The sequence below is a fragment of the Anser cygnoides genome, chromosome Z (genome assembly GCF_040182565.1).
Source record: "Anser cygnoides isolate HZ-2024a breed goose chromosome Z, Taihu_goose_T2T_genome, whole genome shotgun sequence".
NCBI classification, from domain to species: Eukaryota; Metazoa; Chordata; class Aves; order Anseriformes; family Anatidae; genus Anser; species Anser cygnoides.
In genome coordinates, this window is record NC_089912.1 from 77,802,767 (window position 1) to 77,815,112 (window position 12,346).

The window sequence follows — 12,346 nt, forward strand, 5'->3', positions numbered from 1 at the left end:
CATGAAATGTTATGTCAGGCCAAACTGATCTTTAAAATGAAAGACACTAATGTAAGTAATGTTCCTAAAGGCCATGTTATGGGAGAGTGTGAAAGGAGACAAGTTCTGTATAAAAAAAGATGTAAAATTCAATGCTGAAATATAATAATACAGCGTAAACTAGTGGGACTTAAGGATAGGTGAGGTAGCCCTAGTTTTTTTGGTGTATTCTTTTTTAGGTCTAATAAAAGGGAGCTTTATATAAAGAAAAAAGTAGGATTTAGAGAGCTGCTGACAGTGTTGTATATGAGATAATCTTCAGTAAATAGTAGCAAGCCAGATTTCAAAATCACTGCGTACTGCAGTAATGTGAGATTCTTCTGTTTGCACAGACTCCTGTACCCTGTTCTGCACACAGCACCTGGTCATTGGGAATGCCATCTCCATCTGCATCTTCATCACAGGCATCTCCAACCCCATCACCATCAGCATCTTCCTGCCCAGAGTTTGGGACAAATTTGCAGTTGTCCTAGACAAAAAGTGAGATATGTCTGGTGTTCTATGGATTAAAGTCACTGAAAATATAAAATTATCAGTTTTTCTACTATTGTTTTAATTAATCAAATGAAACAATTTATCCACAGGAATACAGTAACTTGAAAAAGGATGAATACATCTAGTCATCTTTCTCAGCCTCCTTCATGCTCTGAATTATTATAGAATTAAGAAAGAATTTCTTACCTTTCTGCAGCTTTCAGCAGGGCAAGAGAGCTCTTCATTTGGGTAGCCATCAATGTCAACATCTTTTCCACAAATATAACCATCACCAGCCCAGCCAATGCCACACTATCAATAAAACACCATGGTAGTACTACCAAAAGGTTAATGAGCCACTTCAGAAATATTCAAGAGGGAAATTCAAGAAGGAAATCTTGAAAATGCTGACATGCAGAAGGCACAAACAGTCACTGTAGTATAATGAAGTACACCCCAGCAACTCTCAATATGAACAGAAAATCTTTAATTCAAGCTCTCTGTATCTACAAACAGCCAGAATAAGCTAAGGCTTTATTTTAAATGGACTCTACCTGCAACATCTATAGATTTCAGTTGGAGCCATAGATTTATTTCAGATACCTGACAGGAGTCAGTTCTGATTCTTCATCTGCGGATGGAGAAAAGACAGAAAAGCAAGACCTAGGCAGAATGTGCACACAGCATCTCGGCAAGGGACCCATGGTTAGATGGGTGCTTTATTCAGTATCTCAAGAATAAATCTGCAACTACAGGAAATTTTAGAAGAAAACTGTTCTGACAGTTACTCAGTTTGCATCACCAAAGCAAGGACATCTTCATACAATTTTCTCCAAGCCGATGAAATTGGTATTGTTTCAAAACAATCCCTGATTTGTAAGTGAACATACATGCAGAGAATTTCATGTTAAACTCTGGTCTCTCCTTAAAACAAAGACTTGCCTAACACGAGTAACATCTTTCCATTACAGCATGAACCTAAAATATCCTCATTTTTTCTTCTTTGAAATAGATGTTCTTAAAAAGGAGACCAAAGCAAGTTCCAGCAAAAGCATGTACTGTATCCAAATTTAGGACACAAGACGAGCTTCTTGCTTCCCCTTGCAACATGGAAAAAATATGTAATATACTTCAGTTAAACTCCTACAATAAAAGTTCATATGCCATTTAGTGTTCTTCTGTTCCCAGGGCTGGAAAGCCCAGTACAGCCTACCTGTGCCTAGAATCTGTAGTCACATTTGGAAAATTGCCACCTCTATCAGCAGACAAATACAGGCACTGTGCTTATGCAGACAGGATCCCTAATTACAGCTACACAGCTGAAAAGCCTGTATGCAGAAGAGCACCAGGAGAGGAATTTGCCCTTGTGATGTCTTTTGTACAGTGACACTTGATAGTCCTTCCGAAGGAGACTGTAGAAGGTCTATAAATGCCATTCCCCCAAAAATCTGATCGTACAAACACTAGCAGCCTGCACAGTAAATATGGCACAAAAGTATGGCTGCATTATAGATGTGCTGCAAGGAGAAAAAAATTGCCAGACAAACTCAGTTCAGTTATTTTCATAACTGGTCTGGGCCATTGTACTGCAATTCGGTTGGAAACCCAACAATACTGATAAAGTGACCACAAAGCTCAGTAGCTCAATTCCAGGCTAAAAGAGGCTGTTTTTCACTGTACAAATGCATGAATTTATGAACTCACAATGCATGTCACCTCCCCTCTCCTTTCCTCAATGCACCGGGCATGGACACTGCATGGATTGAGGGCTCGACTTCTACAGCTTCTCTCAGCCTGGCATCCCCTAACTTGGTCTCCTGTGTATCCTGATTTGCACTGGCCACAGTGATAAGAACCCTGTAAGAACAAAGAGTTATTAGTCATGCTTTTAACAGGACTTTTTTTTTTTTTCAAAAAGTTTGTGAGCAAGACTCATGTCATACGGCTTATGCTGTGCAAGTGTCATTTTTCATACCCTGATCCTTTTTCCACTGTGAACAAGCTTTCTTTCCACACAAAATCCACGTTTGCCTCCCACAGTACATGCTGTAAAACATGCTCAACTGTTGAGACCATTTTTTTGTTCCTTCTGAGCTACTTCCAAATAGCTAAAACTTTGTGTAAAATTCTAAGCAGCATTTGATTATTCAGATTGGATGCTCTTATTTCAGTGTAAAGCTGGCCTGATTACTTATCTAAACTGAACAGGGAACAACAATCAAAGAGAGACAAGAAGTTCATCTTGTCTTTGCTCCATTATTTTTTTCAAACTTGGATGTTTTTAAGCCAATCTGAGCTAAATCTCATTCTTTAGAAAGGAAATAATGACTCAAAGACAGTCATCTTCATTTACACTGCAGTAAGAACATACATGCAACCTTTTGCAGTGGTTTACCTAGAAACATGTATATTTTTCTGAGTTATATTTGTGCAACTCTCTTACATAAAGAAATGCAAAAAAGCTAAGCCAAGGAATTTCAGTTTGTGTTGGGACAATCACTAAAAAAGTTATAAACAGATAAATGCTGATAAGAAGAGACTTTCTTCAAGCATTGAATATGGCTTCTGTCTCTCACACAAAAGAGAATTGAAAATAACCTTTCTTCCTTATAGAGAATTTGCATGCCACAATATAAGAAAGACATAAAACTATTAGAGAGTGTCCAAAGGAGGGCTACAAAGTTGGTGAACAGTCTAGAAGGGAAGACATATGAGGAGCAGCTGAGGTCCCTTGGTTTGCTCAGCCCAGAGCAGAGCAGGCCGAGGGGAGGCCTCATGGCGGCCTGCAGCTCCCTCACGAGGGGAGCGGAGGGGCAGGCGCTGAGCTCTGCTCTCTGGGGACAGCGACAGGGCCCGAGGGAACGGCATGGAGCTGGGACAGGGGAGGGTCAGGCTGGGGGTTAGGGAAAGGTTCTGCACCCAGGGGGTGGTCGGGCACTGGGACAGGCTCCCCAGGGCAGTGGTCATGACACTGAGCCTGATGGAGTTTAGGAAGCATTTGAAGAACGCTCTCAGACAGCTGGCTTGATTTTTGAGTGGTCCTGTGTGGAGGAGTTGAACTTGATGATCCTTGTGGACCCCTTCCAACTTGGAATATTCTATGATTCTATCAATAATTATTTTTGATACGTCAAAGAACAGAAGTAGACAGTCCTCTGACAAACTTGTCTATCCACCTCTTTATGAAACTGAGGTGCTTCAGATGACTTCACCCATACAAAGCGTGCTGCATGAACTGTCAGGACTGTCCCAGTCCAGCAAGACAGAGAGAAAAATTTACTACTCAACTGGGCATTATTTTTTTTCCTGTGTTCCTAGCTAACTTCAGTTCAAACTTTAACTTTATGCCATTTTCATAACTTTCAGGCTGAAAGACATACAGATGAATGAACAGCAACGTGGTCACTGGACCATGCAGATGGTATGGCCTTTGCAAAACATAACAGTATGTGCACTTCCTCCTAATGGACACCAGGGTAGTATCTTCTGGAGCCTGCTAAATTTGCTCAGTATATTCTGTTCTATATCAAGCTCTGGTATGCACTAAACCAGACTTTGAGGCTGCATTTCTAGACCAAACTCTTTCTAAAGGAAGACAGAAGCAAAAAAAAACCCACAGTGCTCTGTTTGACAGCTGGCAGACCTCTTGTCGCCCTCTGCAAACCAGGCCTGACAGCTGTCAGAAGAGGGCTAGTCATGCAGTACGACGCAACATGTGAAAGAAGCACTCCAGATACCAGAATACATACATATACAGAGAGAAACATATTGAATAGTGAAAACAGTGAACCTAGAAAGACAAGGTTATTTGCAAGGAACACACATCACTTGGAACACTGCTGGTAGCCTCAACAACACCCAGCTGCAAAAAAAGGAGCACCTTTACACCTGTAGGTTATTTTTAAGCCCTCTCCTGTTATGAACAAAGTCTGCTCTATACAGCCAGCTGTAGCAGAAGAACATTTGACAGTGCTGTAAGTTAAATGAATGCTTATTTGCGTCCGAATTGCTTCAGAGCCTTAAATTGGTTGTGTACCCATTCTACCGGATCCTAACATCTTTCAAACCATTTCTATTCATGCTATGCTTGTTTTCCTAGATTTAATACTTATAGGTATTAAATGTGGATTTAATACTTATAGGTATTACATGTGCTGTAGGAATTGCAGCTCTCCTCTCCATGCTTATATAGCGGGATAACTAATACAACAAAAAATATCCTAGCGAAATGGAGACTTCCTATAAAAAGAGCATCCAGAGGAACAGCTTGCTGCAGCAGTTGCTAGATGGGAAGAGATGAGGGGAAGCAAAGATTCAATATTTGAAAGGAGTTTCCTTGCCATAACAGATTCATAAACACACGTAATTGGAGGATGTGGAAAGAAAAGTTACTGCCATTCCTCGTTGAAAGGGATATGGACACAACTCAGGCAGACATATTAATACCAAATCAAGTATTGATTATTTCATTCTTCGTCACGGAAACGGGAAGGGATTCTTTAGTTTAGATGAAGCCAACAAATAGACTATATTATTCAGCTCTTGAATCAGAGCCAAGAATCCCATTCTAGCTTCAATGAATTTTAAAACAATCTTTTTTTTTTTTTTTAATAGTCACAAATGAAAAATTACTTACCAAAGTGTTTATACAATGGGAATTTGGAACGCAGAGTCCATGCCCACCATTCTGACATTCATCAATATCTAAGCAGACCTAGCAACAAAACAAAACAACATATAGCAAAAACTACATCAGCTTGAAATCTAAGTCTGAAGAAAAGTCACCAAAGCTTGTCTACTCTCAGAATGGTAGACACATACTCCACAGACTCAATTTTTGGATGGATCTCCAGACACATACCAACCCTGCAGAGACACCGTGCAATACAGGAAAATTCAACCTTAGGATGGGCTTCTGGTTCAACCATAAGAGTTTAGATAAGAACTATGTTCCCCTTGTAGGGCACTACAGGAATGTTAAAAACAAACAAACAAGCAAAACAAAAAAAAACAACAGCAAAACAGGCCTTTCCTACCACTCTTCCTAGTTCAGAATAAGTTTACAAAGATCAACAGAGTTTCTCTTTAAAATTGATTAGATACCTATAAAAATAATGACTTTTTTTCTTGCCTCCACACCAGTCCTGAGTATTAGACTGTTAATACTCACATCAAAGGCAAACACACACAACCTAAGATCTTCTAACTGAAGCACTCCAAGCTCTGTCTAACTATACCAGGTAACCATGGAATGACTGAAATATAAATAAAATGTAATACTGATTTAAACCCGCACCTTGCAATGGAGGTTCCTGCAGAGATGCTGCCACTCACCTGCTTATTGCTCTTGGCATAGCTGAGTCCCACTCCTTGCACAGTTTGTCCTGTATATCCTGGGGGACAGGTCTCACATCGGAAACCTGGTACAGTGTTCACACAACGCACTCCAGGGAAGCAAGGGCTGTAACGGCACTGCAAAGGAAAAAAAATAATAAAAAAAATCAACCAAGCACTCATTCGCACTTCAGTAACATCCAGACAGACTATGTCCATAGACCTCTCAGTCAGCCTGCCTAGGCAATGCTAAATGCAAACGTCTGGATATTCTTCTGTCTTCTGTTCACAGTTGGCTTGCAGAGAAAAGTATCGGGTATGTCTGACCCCAGTAGGTCTTCAGCTATCCCCATAATTTAAATAACACTTACAATCTTCCGTTTTTGCCTGCAGTTGATGCCCTAAGTTCTGATCCTCATCCTTCCTTTTGTTGGACAGGTTCAGCTCCTTTGGGGGATGAGAATCTCCCTAGAAGGGCCCAGACCACATTATCAGGAAAGCAGCAAGGCTGCAACCCACAAAAGGTCCTGCAGTTGTGTTCTGTACACACTGAAGTAGCAGCAGCGTTTTCCTTTGTATGTATGCGGGCAAATTTCAGAAGTAATTTAGTCAGAAGTAAACCACATGTGAGCCAGATGAACAGGGATGTGTCAGTAGCACCCACACGTTCCAAGACCAGAGGCCCACTGGCAACCCTCAGCACTTCTCCCAACACACCACATACCCACAGCATCACCCTTGGACTGAAGACATTACTCAGTTCGTTACCTCATGTGGTATCACAGAATGGTTGTGACCCCATTTCAGTGGCCTTGTGGGTGCCGGTTCCGGAACTACATCCTGTATTGCTGCCTCTCAAGTATCAACACTAGCCAGTAGGTATTATTTGCAAGAGTACTAAAAACATCAGCATGTCATCATACTGCTTATGGCTTAGAGACAACAATATATAAAAGCATGAGAAAGAAATAAAAATTTTTAAAATGTACCTTTTCTCCTTCCATCACTAACAGGAAAAAAAACCACATCTATAATATGAAGGGGAAACAAGCCAAAGAAATCCAAGCATTTTGGACAGAAAGATCTGACAGAAGTGTGTCTGCAATTAGCATAAGGAAAAAGTAAAACCCAGGACAGACATTTTGTCCCTATTACAGAACTATTTAATGTGGATTTTTTGTTGTAGCCAGGAGAGGGCACTCAAATTACATCACAGAGCATAGCTGCAGCTCACAAAATACAACATATGAAAGTAATTTCTTCAAGATGGCAATGAGTAAGAAGGGAGCTTATTGCAGAGATGTTAACAGCCTCTGGAAGAATGACGGCAGCTCTTAGAGAAATCTAGAAGCTTCCCACTTTCTCAGATTTGCATGTGAACTCCTTTTTAAATGCCATTTTTTTAGGAAGTACAGAAATAGTTCTATCAGTAGAAAGGTGTTATCCTAGAAGAAATTCCTAAAGCACTTTCAAAAATGTATGACTATCCTTACAGTTTCAGCTAACTCGGAGACCCTTTATTAAACAAAATAAAGCTATTATCATTTACCTCTTTTCTCCCTCTGCTTACATAAGCAAAACTCCACCTGCTACAGAAGGTATTTTCTGGTGAACAAAATGCACCAGACTGCTTGGCATTTTAGTAGTGTCCTCATGTATGCAAGACTGTATCTCTATGACATCATTTTGGAAAAAAATCCTTGCTCTTTCTAGTAAGAGATCTGCTCTGCCTTGTGGAGTGGTGGTAGGAACTTTAAGGTAAGTAAACCTCCAGTGGCAGATCCTAATCACTCAGGGAAACCTAATCTTAAGGTTGGGACACTTTACATCAGTCTTGTGTTTTTTTTTTCCCTACCACGGCTATCATGGGTAGAAGTGCTCTAACACTGAAAATAGCAGGGAGGAGTTCTGCCTCGGTTTGAATATGGATCAGTAGGTAGACCCCTTCCATACTTATGGGCTCTATCTCAGCCGGCCTGAGTTTTTCCACGATGGTTGCCTGGCATGGAACTCATGCCACAGCTGCCTCAGCTCTTTACCTCTTGCATTCACACTTCAGAGTTTCCGAATTTCTTTTTTTTTTGCACCTTCTGTTGCAGCAGACACAGTTCATGCCATGTGAGGTAAAATAAAAGACAGTGCCTACAACTCAGGAAACTGCTACACTCAACCCACTTTCTCCCCAGCGTTTTTCACAGACCTAAGTTGGGCATAAAGCAGCCTCTCTGCTGCTGGCCTACAGGAAGGAACAAACCCAACAAGCAGTCAAAGCACATCTCATGTTAGCTAGGAAAGAGAAAAAAGGAATTGCTGTTGCTCTTTGCCATCATTGGGTAGGTGCACAGTATAGGCACAATTAATGACCTAGTTCCCTAGCCTAATACATCCAGACATTTTTCCACAAGAAAAAAAAACAACACTCGAGGGTAATGGCAAAAATCATCACACAGAAAAAACATGAAATTGTAAATGGTTTGTTGTTCGTGTTAAGTATACCGAGTAAGTGACACATTTCATTGAACACAGTTTTTATTTAATCATTTAAGATGTTGTAAATCTATTAACTCAGTCCTCAATACAAGCAAGCTCTGAACTGCTAACAAATCTAATTTTTTTTCTTATGATGTAAGTCAACCTTATCAGATTTCGTCACATCCATAAAGAAGTAAAACAATAAGTGTTTATTTTCTGTCATAGACATCTAAGGTTAGGCTGAAAACACTGCTCCAGTTAGGGGTCACTTTGGTCTCCTAGGCCAGCTCAGTATCACTACAGTTTAAAGATACAAAGCCCATGTCAACAAGAAGTACTTCTGCAGCTCTGCATATAATAGAAGCTACAGAATCTTCTTGTGGAATAGAAATAACTATGTCAAAAGTGCCTTTTTAAAGCAAAAACAAAAACATTGAATTCCTTTAAGTAATTTTTCAACCCACCAGGGTATTTCAAGTTTTCACATGTATAACCTCCATAAAGTTGCAGCAACAGCAAAATAGGGAGGTAGAATCAAATCAGAATGAATTAATATGCACTGTGCATGCAGTCAGCAAATGCTGCAAACAGCAAGCATCAGCAACTCACTGCTATATATGAGACAGTTGCTTTTTATTTTTATTTTTTTTTAAATTCAGTGAAAGTCACTATTTTACCTCATCGATATCTGAGCATGTCACTCCATTCCCTGTGAGCCCTTCAGGGCAGGGGCCGCACTGAAATCCCTCAGTTGTCTCCATGCACCTGACTCCCCTGAAGCAGGAACTTGCTTCACATTTGGGTTTGCTGCGCCTAGGGATCGGAGTTGGAAAATTCACAGTTCCCAAACCTTTAAAGCAAAAAGAAGAGCAGTTTTAGCAATTGAGAGAAACATCCATCATGGCTTTTGGCTGGCAAGCGCTCTGAAGAGATCCCCAGGATGCTGCTCAGCAGGGACTTCGTGTTTCTGTGCTGCATTGCTACCAGCTGTGCTGTGGCTGAAGAGACTTCATGCTGGCAACAGCCCAGCAGGTTGCTGTGTCCCCAGATGGTGAAAATTAAGGCTGTTTTGTTATGTTCTTGTGTTGTTCCTGGGTACACTTGGGGGCCCTCCTTCTACGTTAGTCCCAGTACAGATCTGCTGCTGGCCAGGGTAGGAAACTGAAAGCCAGCGACTTCAGATGGCTAGAAGGATGCCCAAAGGACTGAAGTTTTACAGTACAAGGTATTTCTGCAGCTAAATCAACAACATCACAGTTTCATAAGAAAAATGGTGCCATGGTTTTGCAAAAACATATTTGACAATATACAAATAAGGGAAATAAAGAAGCAGCAGCTGGCAAACCATGGATGCACAGCTGGACATGTAGGCTAAAACACACAGAGACCAGCACTGGGCTAAAGCAAGATTTTCCGAGAGTGGCTGGTGCTGAACCCTGGTACCAATGCATGGGCTGCATCTTTGCAGTTGTACAAGATTTAAAGACTTTTTCTTTGGCACTTGCACATGAAGTTTAACCTGGCTGGAGCTCAACAGAATTTTGATATTGAGAATTTTGATTATCTTCGGAGAAGCAAGCAGCTAAGAGACTTGGTGAGTTTAAGGCCCTTCACCCCATCCAGTGAGGAAGTATTTTCTCTCTTTATACTGAGTGCGTGCATGTCCTACAGTTGTGTAGAAGGGCCATGCTGTAACATTTACTTCTTCCATTTAGTGAAAAGATGGAAACTTTCCTTTGGATCTTATTGCTGTTAACCACCAACAACATACCTGAAACTAATCTGGTTCCAGGTAGACTACCCAGAACCTGCCTCAGGTTGACGTACACCAGCTTCTGCATAGTATTTCTGATTCCTCAGCTTCTACTAAGACTGTTCATGAGACAATTGGCTGGCAATGGACCTCCATCCCTGGAGGTCTTTAAAAGACGTTTAGATGTAGAGCTTAGCGATATGGTTTAGTGGAGTACTTAGTGTTAGGTCGGAGGTTGGACTCGATGATCTTGAGGTCTCTTCCAACCTAGAAATCTGTGATACTGTGTAATGTCTCCGTCCCCAGGAACACATGGCACACCTTTGTGGCAAGAGTGAGAACTGACAGTACAGCATGAGATAGCACTGCTTTATTTACAGGGTTTTTATACCCCATTAAGTGACTGCCAGATCTATGGAAACTAAAAGCTTTTTCTCTAATGAGAATCTATTCTAAATTTGTGACCAATACATCTAGAATTTTGAGCACAGAATTTTCTAAACATACTTCTTAGAAACCAAACATAACTGATACTATCAATATTAGTTTTTAAATGACCATACATCTCATCTGGTTGCCTTTTACAAGCAGTTCAGGAATACTCACCACATGCCTGGCACTCAGCTAGGGTATTTCTCAAAAAAGTTGTTTCTTTGACCTTGAGAATATAGAAAATAAAAATTATTTGGATACAGGCAGCTCCAGTTTGCCAGAAGAACTATTAAAATTTTTCCCAGGATGCCACTCAGACCATGCAACACATGTTCTGTATCTTGAAATGAGATGCTCTTTGTATTTCATAAAGCTAAGAAGAGTGATAATGGTTGTACTTCACTTCATCCTCCATCAATAGGATCTTTAAGAATGACACGCAAAGAATGACAGCCGCCATGCAAATCCAGTACAGAGACCAAGCAGCAACTGGAATAAATTTAAGTTCAGTTCTGTGCAACAGGCCCATACCAGAAACTATCTGGTTATTTTTTCTCCACTATGTCAAACACCTGAGGCAATGAACTCTACACAAAATCTTACTGCTTACGTGAATTCTCCACTGATCCTACTAGAGTCACAAGCATGGGAGATTTCACACTGAAGTCCTTATACAGTACCTGTTGTCTCAGAAGGTCTTTCACATCACCCAGTATCTGGTTCATCTGCATCATCTGGCTCATCAGCTGCCTATTAAAATCACCTGTAGGGAAACAGCAATGAAAAAGAGTGCACAATGCATGTAACTCCTTTATTTGTCACGATCGTTTCTGAAAAACAAGATGGAAGCACCTCGAAAAGCCAAGGAGGCCAGTTGCTTAACTCCTGTAGCTATACTTAGAGGAAAGGCAGTATCTAGCTCCATTTTTTACAGAGGAATCTGCATGAACTCAAGGCTTTTCTGGACTGAACTTCATGGTATGCCAGAGAAAGAGGCGGAGAAAGCACAAACTTCTTTCACACAGAGAGAAAAGCAGTCTGTGATTTTTCCATCATTAATTCAGCATCAAGGCTCTCTGCTAAGATCTAACAACACTGGCAACTAATGCTACCAGCATTACAAGTTCCCACGAGGCCCTAAATGAAACTGTAAGACTGAAAAGGAGTATTTTTGTGATAACCCATTTGAGACAGCGGGGCAAGGCAGGAGCATGAAGCATCTGTCCATACAATAGGAACTTAGGCTATGCGAATGTATTTCACATCACTACAACCAACCCCTGAACATTTTCCAGCGTGAAGTTACCCGACTTTTTGAGCAAACTCATCTTGCAGCTCTGACTATGCATCAAAAGCAGTCACTCTGACCAAAACAGCAGTTTTAATAACTGCAACAGTCCATTGGCTTTTCTTCCAAAAGGCAGGTCATTGCTCTGTGCACCATTTCCACAGCTGTGTTTGCTTCTGGTGGGTGCAGAATTTGTATGGACTGACAAAACATCCACTCAGACTACAAGCTGGCACCAAAACTAGTTCTCAATACCAAATAGAAAATTAAAGAACTCATAGGAAAGACCAAAAGATAGATCTGTACAGAGCCGTAAAGAAAGAGCAAACCTGACCCACGATCTTCACGCAAAACTCATATTTGTTAAATGAAACATTAGTTTTGATCCAATGACAGGGAAGAATAAAAGAGTATGGTTAGCACAATAATTTCTGTTTGTAGCTCATTTCTGAGTTTCTTGCTCTCTCAAGCAGCTATTTGTTTACTTCCCATTATTTACTTCTCAAAGTCTGTATGTCAAAACAACCATCACAAATGCATGCTGTTTTGCATTC

The 12,346-nt window shown here is 40.7% G+C and overlaps 1 protein-coding gene across 2 annotated transcripts in view; it reads right to left on the reverse strand.

The window, feature by feature from the left end:
* The window catches only part of THBS4 (thrombospondin 4), a 39,457-nt gene that overhangs the window by 12,177 nt on the left and 14,934 nt on the right, over positions 1-12,346 (reverse strand). For both annotated transcript variants that reach the window (XM_048079490.2, XM_066988039.1), the window contains exons 5-12: positions 11,185-11,267; positions 10,679-10,730; positions 8,997-9,169; positions 5,848-5,985; positions 5,150-5,227; positions 2,218-2,370; positions 721-825; positions 401-508 (exon numbers count right to left, since the gene is read on the reverse strand). In XM_048079490.2, the coding sequence (XP_047935447.1) occupies positions 401-508; positions 721-825; positions 2,218-2,370; positions 5,150-5,227; positions 5,848-5,985; positions 8,997-9,169; positions 10,679-10,730; positions 11,185-11,267 (890 nt within the window). The remainder of the gene's footprint in view (positions 1-400; positions 509-720; positions 826-2,217; positions 2,371-5,149; positions 5,228-5,847; positions 5,986-8,996; positions 9,170-10,678; positions 10,731-11,184; positions 11,268-12,346) is intronic.